Source organism: Felis catus, chromosome B1 (assembly GCF_018350175.1).
Source record: "Felis catus isolate Fca126 chromosome B1, F.catus_Fca126_mat1.0, whole genome shotgun sequence".
NCBI classification, from domain to species: domain Eukaryota; kingdom Metazoa; phylum Chordata; class Mammalia; order Carnivora; family Felidae; genus Felis; species Felis catus.
Genome location: NC_058371.1, coordinates 121,327,298 through 121,351,290, shown reverse-complemented (window position 1 = coordinate 121,351,290; position 23,993 = coordinate 121,327,298). Strand labels below are relative to the sequence as shown.

Sequence of the window (23,993 nt, the reverse complement as noted above, 5' to 3'; positions counted from 1 at the left end):
TTTAAAGGAGATTTGAGAAAGGTAAGTGTATTTTATGAATAAAATGGACACGACAGAAAAGAGAGTTTTCGGAATATGTTATTGTGGTCAGAAAATCTTCCACAAGTGTTGAGAAATACAAGTAGAAGAAAAGAGATATGAAAAATATCATTTGAAATGATTTTTTGGTTGTCTAATTGTGCATATACCCTGACGAAAGAGTCACAGATTCAATGCAGATACAAATAATTAAATACATAATACATAAATGAGCGAGTGAATGAATGAATGGGTAAGAGCGTGACCAGGATTGTCATTTGGATGGAGGGTGTTCATATCTGCATAAGAATTCCTGCAGGTTGTCCCAGATAATGGGTTGTAACCGGAGAAAATTTTTAAAGTGTTTAATTATTTTTGAGAGAGAGAGAGAGAGAGAGAGAGGCAGAGAGAAGGTCTGAAGTGGGCTCTGTGCTGACAGCAGAGAGCCCCATACAGGGCTCAAACTCATAAATCACGAGATCATGACCTGAGCTGAAGCCAGATGCTTAACCGACTGAGCCACTCAGGGCTCCCCATAACCAGAGAATTTTGTGGCATTTGATTTAGAAGAGGCAATTTTGATTTGAAAATTTGCAAGATCACGTGATAATAATTTCATAATAGTAAATGTGCCTTAACCGAACTATATCCTGGTGGGCCTATTAAAATAAATTTATGTGTGAACATTTGTCAAAGCATTGAATAAATTGGTCTGTTGGAAGAGATTCCTTAATATTTTCGAATTAAATTGTATTTACAAATATAATTATTTCAATTTTAAGCTTTGTGAGTATGTATATGTTCTGTTATGGATAATGCTCAGCTAATATGTGTAGCTATCTTTAATTCACCTCCTCGTTATAAGAGTAAAACTTTAGCAAAGAATGATTGCTCTAGCAGATGCTTCCAGTCACCTGGTAACTATTTCAATGTATGTTGTAGATTGGGGACTTTAAAACCTGAGCTTGATTTTCACATCATTACCGATTGATTTTTTTTTTCTTTTCATCAGCTCATTTGATTTGAAAATAGCCTCAAGGAAGCATGAATAGCATGAGATCAAGCGTCATGAGCTCATCAGATTCACAGGCGGTTCCTCTTTCCAGATTTGCAACATGACTAATGGTTGGGATAGTTGAGAATAGTCCTACCTCTTCCTTAACTATATTCTTAATAATTATCTCACTACTGATACAAAGCAGAAATATCTGCTGAGTTTATGTGTAGGATATTAAATTTAAAAACCTAGTTGAAATCTTTTTGCAAGAAGGAAACTAGAATGAAAGTATCTAGCAGGGCAACTGGTTTATAATTGAAGATAGTTTTTCTTCATAAAGATGACACAGAAAAACCTTTATTCTGAAGGATTAGTTGGATAGTTTGAAAAACATTTGATTTCATCACTCCGCACTGGTTCTGAACTATTGATATTTTATAGTGTTGTGCTATCTTCCTAGTCCTCTTTTCAGTTTTGGGTTTTTGGGTTACTGAATCTCAGGATTGGGATCCCTACACTGTTTGGACCTAGTCTGTATCCATTTAACAGCGACTGTCGAGCATTTGAAAGGTGGTGAATCTGCCCTGAGATAGCCTATAAGTGTAAAATGCACACCTCTTTGCAAAGGCTTCATTTGATGGAGCTCCTGGGTGGCTCAGTGTTAAGTGTTTGACTCTTAATCTTGGCTCGGGTCATGATCTCATGGTTCGTGAGTTTGAGCCCCTGCTTTGGGCTCTGTACTGACAGCACAGAGCCTGTTTGGGATTCTCTCTCTCTCTCTCTCTCTCTCTCTCTCTCTCTCTCTGTGTTTCCCCTTCTTTTACTCTCTCGCTCGCACTCTCTCACTCTCTCTCTCTCAAAATAAATAAATTTAAAAAGTTCATTTGAAAAAAGGAATGTATTCTTTTGTAGTTTTTAAAAACCATTTTTATTTTTTTATGTGTATGTTGAAATAATGAATTTTTGTCTGTTTCCTTCTTGTTTTTGATATGATTGCCAGGAAAATCTAAGTTACATATGTGGCCCACATATTGCTGAGACTTTAGACAAAGTTGTCATAATTGTAGACCTAGTGATGTAATTTTCTCAGATATCAGTAAATATGTGAGCTTTAATAATTCTATTAGCTGAAGACATTCTGATAATGTGTCTCCAAATATGTACCTATTAAACTCTTTAAATTTTTTTTTTCTTATGAAGTTAAGATGTTGAAAAAATAACTTGTTCTTAAGTTTTTGGTGACTGACCGACTTCTCGGTGACATAACAATAATTTTTGGTAGTTCCAGGCAGGGTTGGTAGGGCCATCTAAATTTTCATGTCTTGGGAAAGCAAAAAATGTTAGCTTCTCTGATGGAAATGGCTGTGAACTAAAGTCAGAAGACCTGGATTAAAGCCAAGGCTTACTTGGCCACTTACATGATCTCCAGTAATAAATTATCTTGCTGGGAGCCAACAGTGTGTTTCCGTATCTATAAGAAGGGAAAAATTAATAATAGCAGTCCTACCTATCCACAAGGTTATTGTGGCAAATGGAATCATAATGGTTAGAGTGTTCACTAAAATCTTTTGTAAGGTGTTATTACATATATAAAGTGTGATTTTATTATCTTGTGATATATGGACAGTAAAATCATATGTATACTTCTTTAAAAATTTTTTAAATGTTTTATTTATTTTTGAGAGAGAGAGAGAGAGAAAGAGAGAATGAGTGGGAGAGGGGCAGAGAGAGAAGGAGACACAGAATCCGAAGCAGGCTCCAGGCTCTGACCTGTCAGTGCAGAGCCCGACGTGGGGCTTGAACTCGTGAACTGGGAGATCAAGACCTGAGCTGAAGTCGGAAGCTTAACTGACTGAGCCACCCAGGCACCCCAATATATGTATATTTATTTTAATATGTTTTTTTGAAGGAGAAAAAAATATAAGTAGTATTTATTTGGTAGAGCTCTTGCGGAGCCTAAACTGATATTAACGCTTATTCTCTGCCCCGGATTCCAGCCAGAGATAATGACCTCAACTATTTCTGTCTTCAGTTCTTCTGGGGCTCATCACTACGATTGTAAATAATAAACTTGCATCTTTTTTCTGTAGACAGTGGCTAATTAAGCCTGGGCTATGAATAAGAATTTAGCTCACTAACACTATCTCCCAAGTTAAATAACCTGTATCATTATTTGATGCTTTGCTTGCTTCTCTTTTTAACCTTAAATGATATAATGAAACCTGTTGTTCTTCTTTTCATTAATTTCGACAGCGTCTCTGGGTCTCTCCCTATGTAAAATACAGACATTAGTGTCCCTACGGCATCTCTCACCTCTCCTCTTTCCCTCGTCTTGTAACTTCTTCTCATTAGTTAGTTATTAGTTAGTTATTTTGTATCTTCAAAGTTTTGGTTCAACCTTAAATGTTGTCTGAGTAGCTCCAAAATTGAGAACCTATGAACGCAACACATCTTACATTATTATGATTAGATAATGTGTATTCACAGCAGGATCCAGGAGTGAGGTTTGCTTTCCCTGGAAGGGTCTTTGGACAATTCTGCTGAGGCTTCCTCCTTGTGGAGCTAAATGCCATGCTTGGAGAGAAAAAGCCGTATGCTCTTCTATTCCAACAGGCAGTGCATGTAACAGGTGATCTTTACAGCAAAGATGCACTTAAGTCATCGGAGCTTGTACATTCATGGGAATTTTTGCCTACCTGAAACTTTGCAATGTCTTCTAGAGAGTAGTGGAAACCTGCCTCCTAATGTCCATGATAGGAAAGTACAGACTGTAATTGGTTATTATTGTTGTCCATCGCCTTGGGATAAAAGAAGCAGGAAGATTACCTCAAAAGACAGATCCAGTGATCTGTAGACCTTGACCCTGGATTAATTAGTTTTCTAAAATCCAACCCTTTTAAGATTGGGGCAGAGTGGGATGAGTTACCAAAAATCTCAGGTCTTTGAAACAAGTAAGGAAAGAGACGCAGGTGAGTGGAGTTTGAGAATCCAGTGTAGGTGATAGTTAATTATTAATTAATATTAAGTTGAGTAGAAAGATGAGTGGATTTTTCTGGAAATCCTTAGAGTGATGTTTATTTGTTAAGGGAATGAACGTTTTATTGCTTTAGTAAAATTCCTTATTAATTAACTGGGCTCAGCAAGGAAGGGAATCTTTTTTGATTTTTGACCCAAAGTACCCTCTCAAATAGACCAAGACATTAGTCAAAATATAATTCTGTGTCATTAAATTGTTTCACTTGAAGGCTGCTGTTCTAAATATCAAACTCACATACATTCCTTTGGAAATAACTGTGCATTTTCCCTTCCTCCTTGCATTAAAAAAAGTCAAAAAGCAAAATAAAAAAACATATTCAGTTGCATCTTCCCTTAACTGTTTCTGGCCCCATAACATACTACTTGCCTGAAATACATTTAGAGTTTCCTCAAAACCTATAGAAAAAAAGAGGCAAAACTCTTCCAGGATATGGCTTCTATTTATGCCGCAACCTTGTGTACCTAATTACTTGTCTGTATTAGCTCTCTGCTACATTTAATTTTTTTGTTGTTGACGTTTTGAAATTATTGTTTTTCATGCCTGGGTTATATGCTAGGCATTGTGTTAAATGATTTGCATGCATTACTTTGCTAATCTTGATATGGCCATTTTAGAATTGAGAGGCTAACTCATGGAAGCTAGACTTACGCTCCTAACTCAGGGCTCATCGTTTATTCCACCCCTGTGCGCAGTCCCCACTGAATGCCACTTGGAGCACAAGTAGTGTCACATAACACTTGTTGCCCATTTATTTCATCACTTCATCCCGCCTGCCTGTGTTAAGCAGTAGGAAAAAAAAAAGCCCTCCCCTTTAAGCTATCTGTCTTCTGTTATGCCAGACAATAAATTTATGGACAAAATGATCACTTATGATGTCTTTTCATCACTCCTGTGCCTAAAATAATACTTCGGGCTAGTAGGTGGAAATAAAACTTTATCGATGGTAACAATGGTGATAACTATTAGCCTTTGGTATTAATAGCCAATTGCAATTTCTGCTCCCTTCCCACACACATGTCTTAAAGCTTCAACCTTTGAAATCTTCCCACACTTCTCAATCCAGACAGTTCGACTTCACTTCCACATTTCACACTCTGAAACTTCACAAGAGTGGGAGGCACAGTTATCGAACTCTTCTTTCGAAATAAAAATTCATGCCATTTCTGGGGAGTGGGTCGTATCCCAATAATAGGATGGAGGGGAGAGGGAGCATATTTTTCTAGGATGCCACAGTTTCCTCCAATACTTTACTGATTAGTAATTCTTAGGTAACAGAGGCATTTATGGCCAACTGCCTCTTGCAGCCCTCCCATGACCAACAGTGGTACCGCACTCAGCGAGTAAGTGAGCTTTGCCGCAAAACCAGAGAAAACCTCATCTGCGTCTCCTCTATCAAATCGCCTGAGCTCTTTGAAATAACTCAATGGCATTGCAATGGGAACAGCGATGTCGTAGCTGACAGTTTTTATTTTAAATGCTTTCATTTGCTTTAGTTTTAGTTCCAAGCAAAATGCTCTAAATCCTGCACGGTGCGTACACTTATAATTTAAATGCAGCATTATTATACTGTATTGCAACACCAGCAGAAGACAGCCCTCGCTCTGCTGATAGATTTCCAGCACACCAAAAAAGCTCGACCTTTATTGGAGCACATGCCCGCTCTGTCTCTGTCTCCATCTCTCTGTCTCCATCTCTATCTCTCTGTCTCTGTCTCTCTCTTTCACACACACACACACACACACACACACACACACACACACAGGCTTGGTTTATATTTGTGAGCACGGAAGTGGACAGACATCACAAACACCTGATACTAGAGGAGGTTAATGAAGACCGGGCCCTAAATTCGAGTGTACAAGTAAGGTTTTGTACCTTAAAACGTTGCAAACGTTATCTTGTTTAAGTGTGCTTAAATTAAAATGGCCCAGGCTTACATTTGGCCGACAAAATAAACATGTACCCCATATCGAACAAATCTGTATTTAAAAAAAAAAAGTTTTCTCAAGTTAATCATCCTTATTGCCTTTTGCCCCATTCTCAAAACACATCCCTGGGCACCTTTTGGGATGAGCACTGGGTGTTGTATGGAAACCAATTGACAATAAATTTCATATATTGAAAAAAAAAATCCCTAAAACCAGTGCTAGTCAAAATAACTAATCGTAAGTGTGGCATGGGGCATTGACTTATAAGAACAGATGGCCTCACTTTTGTCAGACATTATCCCTTCAGGTGCTGGATCCTAGAAAGATTTAGGTCCCAGGGGAGGGACCCGAAGAGCTGCTCTGGGAGGGAATTGGGGGGGGGGCAGTAGACTTAGGATAGCGGCTATTTATGAAAGATACTGAAGCATTTAAATATTTTAATAGCTTATCAGATAAATGTTAACCTCACTACAAGCTCATTTATATTAAAAGGTAATACTAGAATCATGATGCTTAGAAAGAGAAGGTTCTAATCTAGTTGTAGAACAGAAGGGTTTAGGAATTCTTCCAGGTGTTGGAAAGGGATCTCAGTCTTGCCAATTAATTTTGAATATAAATATGAGTAGTTCTAACCCTGGTTGTTACTAGGAAAATCAAGAAGGCAAAAAAGTTATTATATCTTGTGTTTCCATGAATCATAATCTAATTTAATTATCTCCATAACCCTGTAGGCCTGTATTAGTTTACTAGGGATACCGTAACAAGTACCACAGACTGAGCGGCTCAAATGAGAGAAATTTATTTCCTCACGATTCTGGAGGCAAAAAATCCAAAATTAAGGTGTCAGCAGAGCTGGTTTCATTCTGAGACTTCTTTTCTTGGCTTGTAAACATTTGTCTTCTCCCTGTGTCTTCACATGATCTTCCCGGTATGTGTGCGTGTACATGTTTGTGTGTGTGTGTGTCTCCTAATTGCCTCTTATAAGGACACTGGTCACATTGGAATAGGGTCCATCCTAATGTCCTCGTCACTTTAATGATCACTTTAAAGGCCCTATCCCCAAACACAATCACATTCTGGGGGCACTGGGGGTTAGAACTTCAATATACAAATTTGAGGGCGCCACAATTCAGTCCATAACAGAAAGGTAATGATATAACTCCTCCTTTTAGAAAAACTTTATAGAGTCAGTGCATGACTTACCTCAACTCAGCTTGTTAGGGACGATAACTGGGACCCGGTGTCTGCTCCTGTTGTTGCCCGTGCCTCCTAGTCTGTAGCCACCACGCACAACTGCATCACTATCTATGTTGGCCAGGCTGGTGTCCAGATCAGCAATGTCTACTGGAGTTCTATTGCCTGCAATATGGCATCCAACCCAATGGCCAGATGCCAATTGACAGAAGATGACTCCTTCAACATCTTCTTCAGTGAGGTGGGTGCTGGCAAGTGTGTGCGCAAGGTAGTGTTTATAGACCTGGAACCCACAGTCATTGGTGACGTTTACACTGGTACCTACTGCCAGCTATTCCACCCTGGGCAGCTCATCACAGGCAAGGAAAATGCTGCCAATAACCATGCCCAAGGGCAATATACCACTGGCAAGGAGATCATTGACCTTATCTTGGACTAAATTCAGAAAGTGGCCAACAAGCACACAGGTGTTCAAGACATCTTGGTTTTCCACGGCTTTGGAGGGGGAACTGGTTCTGCTTTCACCTCCCTGCTAATGGAATAACTATTGATTATGGCAAGAAGTCCAAGCTAGAGTTCTCCATTTACCCAATCCACCAGGTTTCCACAGCTGTAGTTGAGCCCTGTAACTCCTATTCACTACCCATGTCACCCTGGAGCACTCTGATTGTGCCTTCATGATAGACAAGAGACCATCTATGACATCTGTCATAGAAATATCGATATTGAGTGCCCAAACTACACTAATCTTAATTGCTTCATTAGCCGGATTGTGTCTTCCGTCACTGCTTTCCTCAGATTTGATGGAGCCCTCAATCTGACAGAATTCCAGACCCGCCTGGTATCCTATCCCCACATCCATTTCCCTCTGGCCATATATGCCCTTGTCATCTCTACTGAGAAAACCTACCATGAACAGTCCTCTGAGCAGAGACCACTAGTATGTGAGTTGAGCCAGAAAGCCAGATGGTGAAATGTGACCCTCACCATGGTAAATACATGGCTTGCTGCCTGTTGTACCATGGCGATGTGGTTCCCAAAGACGTCAGTGCTGCCATTGCCACCAACAAGACCAAGCATCCCCTTTGTGGGCTGGTACCCCACTGGCTTCAAAGTTGGTATTGATTACAGGTCTCTCACTGTGGTACCGGATGGAGACCTGGCCAAAGTACAATGAGCTGTGCGCATGCTGAGCAATACCACAGCCATTGCTGAGTCCTGGGCTCGCCTGGACCACAAGTTTCACCTGATGTATGTATGATTTATTCACTGGTAAGTGGGTGAAAGCATGGAGGAAGGAGAGTTTTTTGAGGCCTCTGAGGACATAGCTGCCCTGGAGAAGAATTATGAGGAGATTGGTGTGGATTCTGTTGAAGGAGAGGGTGAGGAAGAAAGAGAGGAACACCGTTTACCATTCCTGTCAGCTTGCAGCATGTCCCTCTCAGAACTTTAGCTTCCATATTAGCTGACAAGCGTTAAAGGTTTCTGGTTTGTCTCCAATTTTCACTGTGATCACGTCTTATTTTTCCATGTGTACTTGTAGAATTTTCCTATCATGTCTCAAAGTAAAAGTGTAAGAAAGAAAAAAATATTGGGGCGCCTGGGTGGCGCAGTCGGTTAAGTGTCCGACTTCAGCCAGGTCGCGATCTCACGGTCTGGGAGTTCGAGCCCCGCGTCAGGCTCTGGGCTGATGGCTCAGAGCCTGGAGCCTGTTTCCGATTCTGTGTCTCCCTCTCTCTCTGTCCCTCCCCCGTTCATGCTCTGTCTCTCTCTGTCCCAAAAATAAATAAACGTTGAAAAAAAAATTAAAAAAAAAAGAAGGAAAAAAATATTAAAAAGTTTACAAAATATTTTTAAAAGTCAATTTTATTAAGGCATATTTTCTACTTAAAATTGTACCCATTTTAAATGTGTAGCTTGAGTTTGGGCAAATCTGTACACCATCTAACCCACACCACAATCAAACTACAGAAAGTTTTATCATCTCAAAAAAAATTGCCTTGTGCTTGTTTCCTGGCATTTCCCCGTCATCCCTGGCTCAAGACTGCCATCGGTTTGATTTCTTTTCTAGTGTTTCATATAAATGGAGTCATCAAGTATGCACACCACTGTCCCTGGCTTCTTTTTACAGCATAATGCATAGTGTTTTTGAGATTCATCCATTTTGGGGGACGTGTATGAGTAGTTTGTTCCATTTGATTGCTGCGTGGTAATCATTGTATGATTCTACCACCATTTGTTTATTGTTTATAGCTTTTGGCTATTATGAAAAGAGCCTTTAGTTATAGGTCTTTGTTCAGCCAGGACATGTGTTTTCATTTCTCTTGGGTAAATATATAAAAGTGGAAAGCTTTGTCATATGCGAAGTAGGCATTTAACTTTTAAAACTTTCCTTTTTTCAAGAAGAATCTGCTAACTTCCTTTCCAAATGGTTGTATTATTTTACATTCCCACTAGCACTGTATGAGAGTTCTAGTTCCTCCATATCCCCTCCAACACTTGGTATTATTGGCCTTTATAATTTTAGCCTTTCTTGTGGATATGTAGTGGTATCTCATTGTAGATTTAAAATTGCATTTTATTGATGACTGAGTTCTAGATATAAGCCATTTGTCAGACATATGTAACTCCCATGTTTTCTTCTATTCTTTAGTTTGCATTTTCAGTTTATTAATGCTCATTCAAAACGCAGAAATTTTAGTTTCGATAAAATTCAACTTATCATGTTGTTTTTAGTTTTGGCCTTTTATGTCCTATTTAGGGAATCTTTACTGACTCTATAGAAAGCAAATGTTATATATCTGGATGTAATGTTTAAGTTGTGACACATTTCAAGTTGTTTTGTGTGTGGTATGAGGTAAGTGTTGACTTTAGTTTTTTTATGCACACGAGAAAACTATTGTTCCAGAGCCATTCGTTGAGAAGTCTGTCCTTTTTCCATTGAATTAATATAGCACCCTTGTTAAAAATCACTTTTATTAACTAATTTTTCTCATGGTTAAGGTTCACAGGATACTTCTTTGGGGACATTTGTATCATTTTATATCGGATGATGAATATTTGGAACTTTACGTTGATTTGTTATTTTGTCCTATTTTGTTCTCTTTATAAAAGATTGTCAGACTTTGTCCTGGGAGACCTTTAAATGTGTTGTGTTTTTTTCATTCTTTTGGGATTGCTTTTAGGCTGGGCTAGGGTTTATCTAAAGCCAGCTTTACTCTATAGGTGTTTTAGCACAACTATACTAAAGTGTGACTCTTATGGGCTCATTAATCAAGGTGATCCATGAGGATTTCCAAGTATCATTGGTCAGACCTTGAATGTCTTTCTACCCTTTATGATGTCTAGGAATTTTCAGCACACAGCTCCCCCCCTTTTTTTTTTGCCTGGTTTCATGGAATTTCACCCTAAGTGTATGCACAGTTTAATATCCCATTATCAACAGATACAGTGTCACCAAATGCACATTTTTGGTGGCCTTTATGTAGCTCCTTCCTGTCTGGTACTCTCCTCCACAAATTTTGACTACCTTAGTCCCCTTGCTTCAGTCCTCAACTCAGTATGACTCTCAGGTTCTACTTAGGGGTCCCCTCTATGCCACTGGTCCGAAATGTGTCAAAGTCAGGACTTCATAGGACTCACAATTTTGTTTCTCTATTCTTAGGGATCATGGTCCAGTTCTGCCTTTTGTCCATCGTCGAAACAGATGTTTAGTTTTTTCAATTGTTTACAAGGGGATGATAAATCTGGTCCCTGGTTTTCACTATGGCAAGGGGTATAATGTTTTCACCCCTTTTTATAAGATAAATAAACTGAGATTAGAAAGATTAAGTAGTATAGTGATGAGGAACAGGGATTTGGGATTTAGGTTGGAATCCAAATTTTTGCTCTTATCTAGTTGTACAACCTTAGGTAAGTTATTTAACTTTCTGTCTTGGCTTCCGTATCTTTAAAATGGATATGTTTTTGTTTGTGCTTATGACAATAACAATAATAAGCAAAACATAATAAAAGGTTAGAAGTTATTTCTTACTATTATTGTGATGATTAACTGAGATGATGAATGTGAAGTGTTTAGTATAATGCCGGACACACAGGGAGTCTTGGATATGGTGTTAGCTAACTAATGATGTTAGTCCATGATCACTTCAGTAGAATTCTGACTTCAAGTTCAGGAATGTAACATCGATGGACATGATGGATGTTTTTCCATTTTCTTTGTCAAAACTGTTTTGCTTTTAAAAAGTATCCAGAACAAGAAAATATATCCAGGGCCACCTGTGAGACAAATCCCTTTGAAGCAAGGACAAAGTATACTCATTTAATGAAACACGAGAAATCTGGTTTGTATTTGTGGAGAAATTTTTAAGGAAAGATCCATGGATCATCCATCATAAATTCTTAGTTCCAGGTAACTGTTATTTAATTAACCACAAGTGATGGATATCTTTAATATGGGTCATTATTAGCAGTTTCGTAGCTTTGAGACTAGGGTCACCCAACACATAACTTTTAAAGGACATTATCTACTTTTCTTTTTGGAACCCCACAAAATCTTGCATAATCACAAGTAGGGCCCAACAGAGAAAATCAGGGAAAGCAGCCTGTTCATTGTTGAAGGTTTGTCCATGTCCTAAGTTGATCCTCACGATGGCAGGTAGACAAGTAATAAGGCATAGATTTGTCAGATGTGTAATGGAATATTTCAGCTCAGCAAGGGGGAATTTAGAAGTCTTTCCCTGCTGGCTGATCACCGGCCCTATGTCGTCCAACAACATCTGCTTATTCTCAGATGACAACAGTGCCAGTTAATTAGAGCTTGTTTAGGTTTTGACTATTGATAGACTTAAATTGTATTCATATTGCCATGCAGAACAAATACATAGAAGGGTTTAGCTTTGATATAAATACAGCCTTCCCTTTGCTGCAGTGACATTTGAACTACAGATCAGAATAAAAAGCTTACAATAAGTCAGGCATAAAAAGTAGATCATCTAAATCAGATCATTAAGAAACATCTGATTAATGGCAATTGTGGCTTGAAAACAAAACACCCTACTTTAACAGAACCTTAAGTTGATTTATAAAAACGTAGACATTACCTACGAAAGAGATTGATGCTGTAAAATGCCACTATTATCTCTGCAAAGTCTTCAATCCTCTTTTCACTTTGGCTGTTTTAAAGATTTAATGCTAGGGGCGCCTGGGTGGCGCAGTCGGTTAAGCGTCCGACTTCAGCCAGGTCACGATCTCGCGGTCCGTGAGTTCGAGCCCCGCGTCGGGCTCTGGGCTGATGGCTCAGAGCCTGGAGCCTGTTTCCGATTCTGTGTCTCCCTCTCTCTCTGCCCCTCCCCCGTTCACGCTCTGTCTCTCTCTGTCCCAAAAATAAATAAATGTTGAAAAAAATTAAAAAAAAAAGATTTAATGCTAGATTTGTTAGTATAAAGCATATTCTTTATATGAAATTCTTGAACTAGAACGAATTCCGTTCTTTTAGGACCGTTAAAAGGCTTTCCCTTTTCTGCACCTTGTAAACTCTCTTTCAACAATACGTATGAAAAGTCAAGAAAATGGTGTTTCTAGAGACCAGAATAATATATCACTTGTAGTCATTTAAATCGCAGAAAAGTTTGTTTCTTTGCGGTACATTTTGTGTAACAAGGTTTCTGTTGAGGGACTCAGTAGAGCGTTCTATGGGTGTTGGGGTATTTTCTTTCGGGAGACACTGCTCTACTCATTGCTGTTCCCATTTAAAGGCTCGTAGGTTAGAGTTGACCATAGGCAAGGCATCCCTCAAGGGAGATGCATGTCAGAGATCCTTGGCTTTTTCTCTACCTTCGTGCTTGCTTTTTCCCTGCCCTCCTCCCCCTTATTCTCCATGTCTCTTCTCAAAGAAACACAAAGAGGCATCGTTCAATAATATGTTTGCTTGGTGTCCTTGATTAGACATAATCCAGACACCAGGAAGCTAAAACCAAGATGATTATTTATATAATTCTTAAAGCTGGAAGTGTTGAAATACACTGTAAAAAAATGAACTTTTAAAAAGCAGTTTTAAATACAAAATTCTCTCTCTATTACACTGCCCTCACAACACTAAGGTAATTTATCATGGAAAGCAGCTTAGGTAATCATAAAAGTTAAAGAGCTTCCTGCCACTGGCAGCGCATTAGTTCCAAGGCTTTCCATAGAACTTCGACCAATATGACATTTCGATCCCTTGTGTCCAAGAAGTGGTCAAGGTTGATCAGTCAGCTTTCAACAGAAGAACTGGCTCCTGATGGAGGGCAGCTATAATCGTAGGGTTTTTTTTTTTTTTTAGGAAAGTGATATACTGAGAAGTCATATCATAGTTACGTATTTATGAAGTATTGGTTTCTACACACTGGACGTTTGACAATGATTGCTAGAACAAATCATTACATTTCTAAAAAAAAAAATTTAAAAATGCACAGACTCTATCAACCAAATGGATTATAAAAAGTCTCACTCCTGTTATCATCTTAATGAATGCAGTACAGAGTGTCATAAATGCCCTTACATCCTTGTCACATAGTGTGAAGTACAAATAGCAAAACCAAAGAGATGTTAAATTGACTTCCCTTTAACGGAGTCTGATATGTGAGTCCTTTGTTCCTTTCTCACTTATTGCAGATGTCTTTCATTAGTGAGTTCTCATGTTCAAATAATCAGCACCCAAATATTCAAGATTATGGGAAGACAATACCATTACCATTTTCACAGTCGCATTATGATATTTTAGCGTGTTGAATATAGTAATTATTTATTAAAAGTAACACATGAAAATATGAATAAAATACCTTTATGTACAAAGTGGCATGGCATGATTTCTACCTAAGATTTAATAATACACTTGCAAATTGTCCCTGCATTAACATAGTACAAAACAATAAATACAAACATTAGGTAATATGAGAACACCAAGAAAATAGGAAAGTCTCCACGGATAGGAACTGCCGGCTCTGGAAACTTTCAACTCAAGGGAAGGTCATGTCATCAAGGAACCCACCTACCTGGCTGTCAGGTTAGCTGCTCACAAAGGTCCTTCCTAAAACTCCCAAGCATGTTCTTATAAAATGTAGTAATGTGCTTTTCATGTCACAAATGATGGGGGAGGCCTGGGCTTCTTCGGATTCAGTGAAATTATTGCATGCCATCTGGACATCACTTTATTGGGACAGGTGACTGGCAGACTGGAGAGCAGGACTGGACATCAGGAAAGAGTCCACGAAGCTTTCTCCCTTGCTACCCCTGGAGCACAGAAGCTGAAGATGAAGCCTGTGGGGGGAAAAAAGTTCAGACTGCAAGAAAGTGAAGAAGATGCCGGAGGAACCATTTCTTGTTAAGAAATATGAGTGACTTGCTTTTTTCCACCCGATGGAATCACTTGACTGTCTCACAAGCACTTCAAAGTCAAGGTGTCTCAAGGGACAACACTCTACAGTAGCCTGACCCCCACCCCAGCCGTGGTTTCCCATCTCCTGGTTTCAGCTACTTGCAGTTGGCCTCGGTCCAGAAGGAGAGGGTCCTCCTTCTGACCTATTGATCAGAAGGTCAATAGCAGCCCGAGGCTATATCACCACACCTATGTCGTTCACCTCCATCTCATCAAGTAGGCATGTTATCATCTCACATCATCATAGGAAGGGAGCGTATAGTACAACAAGATATTTTGAGAGAGAGAGAGAGAGAGAGAGAGAGAGAGAGAGAGAGACACCACATTTACCTAACTTTTATCACAGTTTATTTTTATAATTGTTTTATTTTGTTATTCGTTAATGTTGTTAATCTCTTACTGTGACTTATTTATAAATTAAACTTTATCATAGGTATGTATGCACAGGAAAGGAACACAGCATGTACAGGGTTTAGTACTATCCGTGGTTTCAGGCATCCACCGGGGTCTTGGAACAAACATGTCCCCCATGGGTAAAGGGGGGCTACTGTACTGCCAGCCAAACCTGTTCCCTCTTACTGTACAATTCAAATCTCTGCTCTAACCTCCATGACCTACCCAGGTACTCATGCTGGAAAAGTGGGCACACCTAGACTTGTAATCTTCCTCATTCCCCACTGCCCACATTCAATCAATCACCACCTCTGGAAAAGTTCACCTTCCAGACTTTTCTCTACCCCGTTCTGCCTCTTCAGCTCCATCCCTACTGTACCTGGAGAACTGGCGAAGCCCTTGTGCCTTTCCTAGGGAATATTGCAATAATTTTCTAACTCCTCTGCTTCCAGTCCTACTCCTTACTCTTACCCCTCTTGAATTAATCTTTATTGAACACTCAGTGATGTGTCTCAAGCACAAATATCATCATATTCCTCTTCGATGAAAGTCCTTAACTCTACCCAATCATTAATGGGAGGCAGTTGGCGGTCTGTTCCTTGGGGTGATGTGAGTAGACGTTTATTGACCACTTTCATGCTTTGCTGCTTGCTGTGTGTTTATCAGGGTGAAATGTGAACAGACAACTCTCCAATTCTCCTTCACAAGAAGGAGAGCAGGAGAGCTAGGGCTTTATTTGATCACTTTGGGATTTCTTCTTTGCAATGCAGAAACAACTTTCCGTGTTGGCCCCCAAAGGAGCAGGAGATGGGGGCTTCTGTGCCTAAGTGGGAAAAGGGGGGTGTGGTCTGAGCTGGCAGGGCTTAGACGTTGTTGTGCTGCTGATGGCAGTACTGGTGGTTCTCGAGAGTCTGGGTGGGGTGCGCAGTGGTGCCAGCGGTTAGAGACCTGCACCCTGCTCGTTCATGGCAAGGTTGGTGGAAGCAGGGGCTTTGGTAGGGTTAGTTAGTTACACTGCTGCCTCGCAAGGGGGCAAGTTAGACACTGGTGGCCATAGTGGGGAGTGCTTTGCAGAGCAGGGAGTGGCCACTGGATCCATGCCTTAGGCTATGGGAAGGATTGTAGAGCAGAGTATTTCTGATGTCCTCTAGAGCATCGGCAACCAATAAATGGTCCAGGATATGGTAGAGTGTAGCATAGCTCTGGAAAGAGCACAATGATTCTAGGCATGACTGCAGAATAGACTCCCCTCTCAAATTTGGAACTCATTTCCTGGGTATTTTCCATCCAAGTTTGCAGGAGGGGGAGGTCTCCCCAAATGAGAAAATGTCTTGATGGCAGTAATGGAGGAGGAAAGAATCTGATTTTATTCTCCTTAGAAAAAGTATTTCATTTTCACTTTCTGAAGTCCTTGATGACTTACCATGGGAAGCAAGACCTCCCATGATCTGGGGCCCTCTACCGCTTCAGCCTCATTTCCCAGCCTTTGTGGCATTGAACTATGATTCTGGACCAGTGTTTCTCAAGTTATCTAGGGTGAAGGACCGGATTGGTTTCCAAAAATTTCTAACCGGCTGCAAACTGATATTTCAAAAAATACAACAACAGGAACAGAATGTTGCAGCAATATCAGATTGCTATGACGACTTTTAAGGGCTCATTCTCAGTTTCTACACTTAATCTCACCACGGAACAGTGTCAGCGGTTCACTGACCTAGCAACAGATGTGCACAGCACAGCACAATGCTAACCAATTATTTATAATTTCTTTTATATTCACGCAGTTTCTTATCCTGTAAGTCTCAGCTCAGATGCCATCTTTTCTAAGCGATTGGCCATTAAATTTCAAGGTACCATGTTTAACTTTACAACCACTGTCTTATTATTTACCATATTAAAGTCCAATTATCTTCCTTACATGTATTGCTCTTCACTTCTATAAGCCCCTTGAGGACAGCGACATGTCATGAGCCTTTTTACACTTGTCCTTGAACTTGGCCAAGAGCAGGGTCTCTGTCATTTTTTGTTTAACCGAGCCATACTCCTCTGTCGGTGAGTCCCCAGGTAAAGTCAAAAGTTTGCAGCGCAGACCATCTAGGTAAACACCTGGATTCACGTGAGTAAGATAATGCTCACGATTAATACCGTATTTTTTTTCAAGAATCAGCAAGCAATATGAAAACAAACTGGAGTTTTGGTCAGAGTATATTCCACATTGAAAATCTTTCTCGAGAAATGGGTTTTGCTTCGTTAATGATTTTTTTCATTAGTTGGCAGTTTCAATTTGAATGTCTACACCAATATCAGTATTTGCTTCCTTTCCAACATTATAATCTCTCTAAATTTAGTGTGTTGTCTTCAATAATGATAATGCAAGACTTTAAGGTCCTTCATGTCTCACAACCCTAAAATTTTATAAATTTATGATTCTTATAAAGAATAGAATGATCACTTTTGTAATAAAGTATCATGATAGATTCTTTACCAACGCTGACAATACTTTACAAAGAAGCAAAATGGCTTAAAAGAAAAGATCTTTCTATCCTGGTTTTATAGATGTGGAGCCCAGTGCAAAGCATTACTAAGGAGTTTGTTCAGGGCCATACCTCGGATCAGAAAATAAATCTCTTTCATGATCTTTTCTTTTTAGTCCCAGCTATTTCATCTTAAAATGCAAGAAAAATAATTGAAAAACATGCTAAGCTCTTCTGGAAGTTCACAAAGGTGCTTTTAGATGTTCATGGTACCATTGAGAAATGACAGAAAGGATGAATTGTATCTGGGAGAAAAATGAAAATAAGTAACATTCCATAATGCTGAGGGTCTGTGGGATGGGACTCTCCTAAAGTCACTGGTGTCTTTCCAGACTTTTGGTTCTTGATCTGAAACTCCCACCGCTTCTTAAACTGTCAGGAGGCTTGGAACAGAATGGAGGGGGAGCCTGCTGGTGAGGGAGCATGCATGTAGCAGGAGCTGCCTGCCTTCCTCTAGCACAGAATTGGTGGTGGAACAATTGAATGCTTTCTGTTCAGTTTTAAATTTGTCCCCTCCCCCACTTAACCTATATCTTGGATGTGTTTGCATGTAATTAAAAAATCATCTTGAGAATTACTTTTGCTAAGTTATATAATGTCATTGATTGCAGGAAGCATAATTTACTTGAAATTTCCAGACCATTAGATGTCTAAACTGTTTCTAAATGTTTGCTACTATTCTTTATATATTAATCACATTAATCACATATATTAATCTTTAGTCACATTTCAAATCATATCCTTAAGAAAATTTCCTAAAAGTGAAGTTACTGGGTGACCAATGTGAATCTTTTAAGTCCTTTAATAAAAATATTACCAAACTCTTCTTCAGAAAGATTAATCAAATTTAGATTTTCATTAAAAATTTTTTTTTCCAACGTTTATTTATTTTTGGGACAGAGAGAGACAGAGCATGAACGGGGGAGGGGCAGAGAGAGAGGGAGACACAGAATCGGAAACAGGCTCCAGGCTCTGAGCCATCAGCCCAGAACCCGACGCGGGGCTCGAACTCACGGACCGCGAGATCGTGACCTGGCTGAAGTCGGACGCTTAACCGACTGCGCCACCCAGGCGCCCCTCGAATTTAGATTTTCAAATGCAGCATATGATATTATTTGCTTCACCAGTATGATTTTTAAAAATTAGAAAAAAAAGGTTTAATTAAATTGAAGGTTATAATTTTTTTGGTCTTAATTCACATTTTTAAAGATTTTTAGTAACTCTTCTGTAATTTTATATTATCATTTCTATTCCTTCCTCTATGAATTGCCTGTTCCTAGCCTTTGCTCATTTTTCTATTTCCTAATCTGTATAATGCCTTTGGTATATTTAAGAAGTTAATTCTTTGGTCTCATGTTTTTGACAAACGTTTTCCCAATTTGTGTTTTGTTTCATAATTTTCTTTATGATAATTTTTTTTTGTGCTTGGAAGTTTTAAGTCATGATGTGGTAGAATTCCTATCTTTTCCATTGACTTTCCTTATACTGTTCTGTGTTTTAAAAAATTTTAATCATTTACTTAATAAAACATACATAAATTCTTTTACTCTCTCTTTTTGCATCGTTCTTTTTATACATATTTCCCCATAAAGACATTATTAGCTAATGTCCCCACCTCCATGCTCATTATTGACCAATTTGCTCAGACCATTTGTTGACATCAATAAAAAAAGAATGTACTTTGCCTGTTCCACGTTTTCGCATAGAAATTTTGGGTTTAGCAGAAGTTCTTTGTGACAGCAAACCCATTCCTCTAGCCATGTCATCCTTGCCACTCCCTGTCGTAAGAGAATTAATCTCAGAAGAAGATAACAGAGCACATTTACATTATAAATGAGCCCACATATATCTAGAATTGCATACCACGAATATGTTTCTAATCTTTGATTCTGGTGGCCTTCAAAACTTAACAGAAATTATTCCCACATTAATAGCTATTTTGAAGGTGGTACCAGGTAATAGATGGGACCAAAGTGATTTATATAGGGAAAGTTTAAGCTGATGTGATCCTTTTCTTATTCTTAAAAAGTTATGATCCCTAAATGGAGCAATCCATCCGCAGTGAAAGGATAATATTTTACTGAAGCCCTTACCAATTTTCCTCTTGTTGGTATAAAATCTCCGAGATTTTAAAATCTGTTTGAATTGATGAATCAGTGTCAATCATGCTCACACAGCTTTTAATTTTTTTTTCTCTAATTATTATCTTATTTCTTGTATGTGATTTCCTGTTACCACTAGGCAGACTTTGGAGAGGGCAAGAATCATAGGTTATAAGTATTTTGGAATTCTTCTCTGCCCTGCCAAATCACATTAAATATAATCCTCTGCACAAAACAGAGGACTGATATATGAAGCGGCAAACATGAAGTTTATCCAGAATTTGATTTTGAGACGAAAGATTTTCACATTGTGAACTTTGCTACTCCTCCACAGTTCCAAAATTCCCCACTTCTCTTCCCAAAGCTTCTGGTTCTGATGACTACATTCCTATTTATTCTGAATCTCTTGAGTTGATATCTGATTTCTAATTGATAATCTAGAAAGTCATTGCTCACTGGTTACTGCGTTCAAAGTACAATGATTGCCAAGAGAAACAGACTGAAAAAAAGTTGGACAAATAGTCGAATTGATGTGTCAAACTTGTTTCTTCCCGTTCTGATCTTTACTCTTCAGAACATGGTTATGTAATTCCAAAATTACAGAGACGAGAGACAAAAGCTACTTATTTCTGAGAATTTAAAGACATGAAATTAAAGGCTAGGAATATTTTTTAAAGTCTAAAAAATGGAAAGGAATCGGAACTGGACAAAAGTTTATTCTGTTGAGCTTGTTTGGGTCACCACTATCCCTCACTTCTGTATACCTTTTCTTTCCAACTGAAAAGAAGACTTTGTCTTCTGCCGAATTGGACAGTTGGTCACTAAGAGTTGAGCATTTTGATAACTTAGAAAGCATCTTTTGACTAGCCACAAGGTTGCAAAGGAACCCTAGCAGGCATGAGAGCAAGTTTTCCATGTACTAGGTAGGTTTGGACCACCTGCCTCCACAAACTTCTTAAATTTCTCAGCTTCTCCAACTCTGCATCTAAAAATGTCCATCGCGAAAGGATAGGCAGAATCTCAGATTCTTCTCTTTCTAATCCACCCTTGCTGGCTAGAAAGGGATAGAATCTGACACTGGTGTTCACGTCTGGATGGCAGTCCTCTGTCTCCATCTCCTGCTACTGGCTGGAGAAACGTGGCAAGCATCATTTATTCTACAAGTGCTCTCTGAGTGTCCGTGACAGCGCTGTATTGCTAGCTGGGTAGTAGACATAGGTAGTGGACACGAAAATAATATCCCTTCCTCTGGACACCACCCAGAGTGCCTACCATCGTGGTCAGGTCAATTCTGGGCATATGCGTATTTGTTTGTTCTTCTGCTTTTTTACTGTTAGTTGCCGAAGGGTAAATTCTTCTGCAGGTTCTAAAAAGCATCAAACGCTAATTGTGAGGGCACTTAGTCAATGCATCTTGTGAAAACTAAACTAAAATAGGAAGAAAATCTTCTTACTCAATTCTAGGAAAGCAAAAGACAATCCCATGCTAAACCAAGAGGGTTAATTCTAGCAGGCAAGAAACTGGCCTGAGCTGTTTTACTGAAAGAGGAAATGTATGTGCATTGCACGGACTCCCGGTCAAAGCACAGAACATACAGAGTAACAGTGTTGCTCGTAACCATAGTTTTGAGAGGTTTCAATTATTTATTGATTCACAACTGCTGCAATGAGATTGCTCATTTGCATCTGTTCTCATAGAGACACTGGCGGGCTCTGTGTCTCAGCTAGTTATTTAGCAACACTATGCCTTCGTGACCCGCTGCATACCAGAAACCCCAGCTGAGACTACCTTTTTGGATCACCTTGCTTGAGGTGCTTTGTATACACATCCATGGTTCCTGCACCCACAGGGAAAGGATGTCCCGGTGCAGTCTTTACAGAGGGAGGACAAATGGACCTCCTACCTCCCTCCTCTGAACCCCTTGCCCTCCGCCAGTCTTTGGCTGGGATGCATCTCCTTACGTTAGCGCAGCTGCTGTATCACATCTTTTTCTTGCAATAAACTGAAAATTTGTAAGCATTGCCATTCTGGGTCCTTTGAGTCTCTGTTAACAATAGAACCCTGTCTAACTGCCACTGTTAGTGTGCATATTCTGACCGAGGTAAAGGCAAAGTGCATTTACGTGAAAACATTGCCAATAGGCAGAGTGAATTGTAGCAGGCAAGGCAACTGGAAGAATCTTCTATAGCCCCCAATATATGCAGTTCTCTGGCAAATCTTCTTAGAGTTTGTTTTTAGACAAATAGATAATGATGGTCTCCCTGACACAAACCATTAACTTTTCAGCTTGTAAAAGTCTTTCGAGATAATCTAAGCTACAGCACTCTAACAAAGCAGATATTAATGAGCATCTCACTGAATGAAATTAAAAAAACTTACATATTTATTGCCCAGGTGTGGAGAGGATTTGTCAAGCTGTCAGTTCTTGGTTTTTCCTTGCGCAGAGTGCTCACCTACAAACAAAAGATATGTTTTGATCTCTAAGCTCAGAGAGTGAATAGGGATGAAAATAAGGTTTCTTGGCTTGTTTTTTATTTTTCAAGGAAAGTCCAATTTCCCGGCAAGAATGTCATTAGAGCCACAATCTGCCTCTTGGTATCGCCTGGAAATTGTCCACCAAGATTTACGAGCTTTGTTCCACCATCATCTGTTTCCACCTTAAAGGAGCAATGCTCAACTAATTCTCTGGGAGCAGGGGTTGTGAGTCAGGAAGTGATAATAAGAGAGGCACTCTCGGGAATGAGTTATAGTTTTTTGCTTGTTCCTTGAGCCTAAGCAAAACTGTATTATATATTTAAACTGCCATTTTATCAGGAAGACATTCTAGGGTCCTCTGTTTAAAGAGTTGGGTAAGAGTTTTGTGAAAAGGAATTTGGAAGCCAACATAAACCCTTTGGTGATATACAGAGCAGTAGAGGGGGCTTTAGTCAAAATAACAGTGTTATTCCATCACCCAAAATAAATATAAATATAAATAAATAAATATAAATATAAATATAAATATAAATATAAATATAAATATAAATATAAATAAATATAAATACAAATACAAATATGAATACGAATATAAATATAAATATAAATATAAATAAATATAAATATAAATAAATATAAATACAAATATAAATACGAATACAAATATAAATATAAATATAAATATAAATATAAATATAAATATTGACCTAGGATAATGGGAAGCAGAGGATCCCAAGTGTTTTTACATGCCCCTGAATTCATTCATGATCAACACACTGCACGCTACCTGCATCTTTCAGGTAGATTCAAGCATCAACATCAGTCACACTATATAAAAGCGGTATGGGTCAAAGTCTCCAGCTTTGAGAATAAATGTCATTGTTTTGCTCCAACTTTTATCTGTCTTTTAGAAACCTGTCTTCTGGGAACTAGGTTAATGTCACCCGTCACCGGCACTATCATGGTGGTACTAAATGGTGCCAGAGACCAACGAGGAGAACAACCCGGGGATCCCTTTCAAGAACCCCTTAGGTGCCATGCTCTGAGAAATCCCGGGCACAGAGCGACAGCCCTCCTAGCTGCTTTCCAGCACAACTCTGTGCTCGCTATTGTTATTTTGCAAAAAGCACAGCACCTCCTGGAATCCGTGACTATGAAGTACAGGAATGAGAAGTGAACAAAATAAAAAAATTATTGAACCCCTACTGTTTGTCAGAGTCATGTCAGGCGAAGCTTATGAAAATCATTCCAATTCTTTCTTTTAATTTGTTTTTTACATTTATTTTTGAGCAACAGAGAGAGAGAGAGAGAGAGAGAGTGAGAAAGTGTGAGTGGGGGAGGGGTAGAGAGAGAAGGAGTCACAGAATCCGAAGCAGGATCCAGGCTCTGAGCTGTCAGCACAGAGCCCGACTCGGGGCTCGGACCCACGAATCATGAAATCATGACCTGAGGCAAAGTCGGACCCTCACCTGACTGAGCCACCTAGGTGCCCCGAAAATCATTCCAATTCTTAATATCTCCCTCCAAGTTCTGTCTAACTGGGAATAGAAAATACGAGAAAGATTCAGTTACAATATGAATCCAATAGGTTATAATAATGTCTTTGGTAAAAGCAAATGAAACACGCACCTACAAAAGAAACAGCTGGAAAGAGATACACCAAGCCGTTAATGATTGTATTGTGTTGCGTTTCATGAGAACTTTTTAATTCTTTTCTATTCTCTAGTTTTCTCTATTCTCCATTATGCAAAATGTGGTCAAATGTTAAAATGGAAGTTTAAGGGGCTCTTGGGTGGCTCAGTCAGTTAAGTGTCTGACTTCGGCTCAGGTCATGAGCTCACAGCTTGTGAGTTCGAGCCCTGTGTTGGGGTCTGTGCTGACAGCTCAGAGCCTGGAGC

General features: G+C 39.2%; 1 protein-coding gene, 1 long non-coding RNA gene and 1 pseudogene across 3 annotated transcripts in view; 2 read left to right on the top strand and 1 right to left on the bottom strand.

The window, feature by feature from the left end:
- Positions 1–1,779, top strand: part of LOC109499050 — a 43,226-nt gene extending 41,447 nt beyond the window's left edge. Inside the window, exon 3 of the long non-coding RNA XR_006596910.1 lies at positions 1,031–1,779. This is a non-coding gene — a long non-coding RNA (uncharacterized LOC109499050). The remainder of the gene's footprint in view (positions 1–1,030) is intronic.
- A 4,591-nt stretch (positions 1,780–6,370) lies between these two features.
- On the top strand, positions 6,371–8,822 carry LOC111560163 (annotated as a pseudogene).
- A 5,119-nt stretch (positions 8,823–13,941) lies between these two features.
- EMCN (endomucin) overlaps positions 13,942–23,993 on the bottom strand; it is a 103,085-nt gene continuing 93,033 nt past the window's right edge. For both annotated transcript variants that reach the window (XM_003985140.5, XM_006930944.4), the window contains 2 exons: positions 22,000–22,073; positions 13,942–14,473 (listed from right to left, as the gene is read on the bottom strand). In XM_003985140.5, coding sequence (XP_003985189.3) covers positions 22,039–22,073 — 35 coding nt within the window. In that variant the 3' untranslated portion in view covers positions 13,942–14,473; positions 22,000–22,038. The remainder of the gene's footprint in view (positions 14,474–21,999; positions 22,074–23,993) is intronic.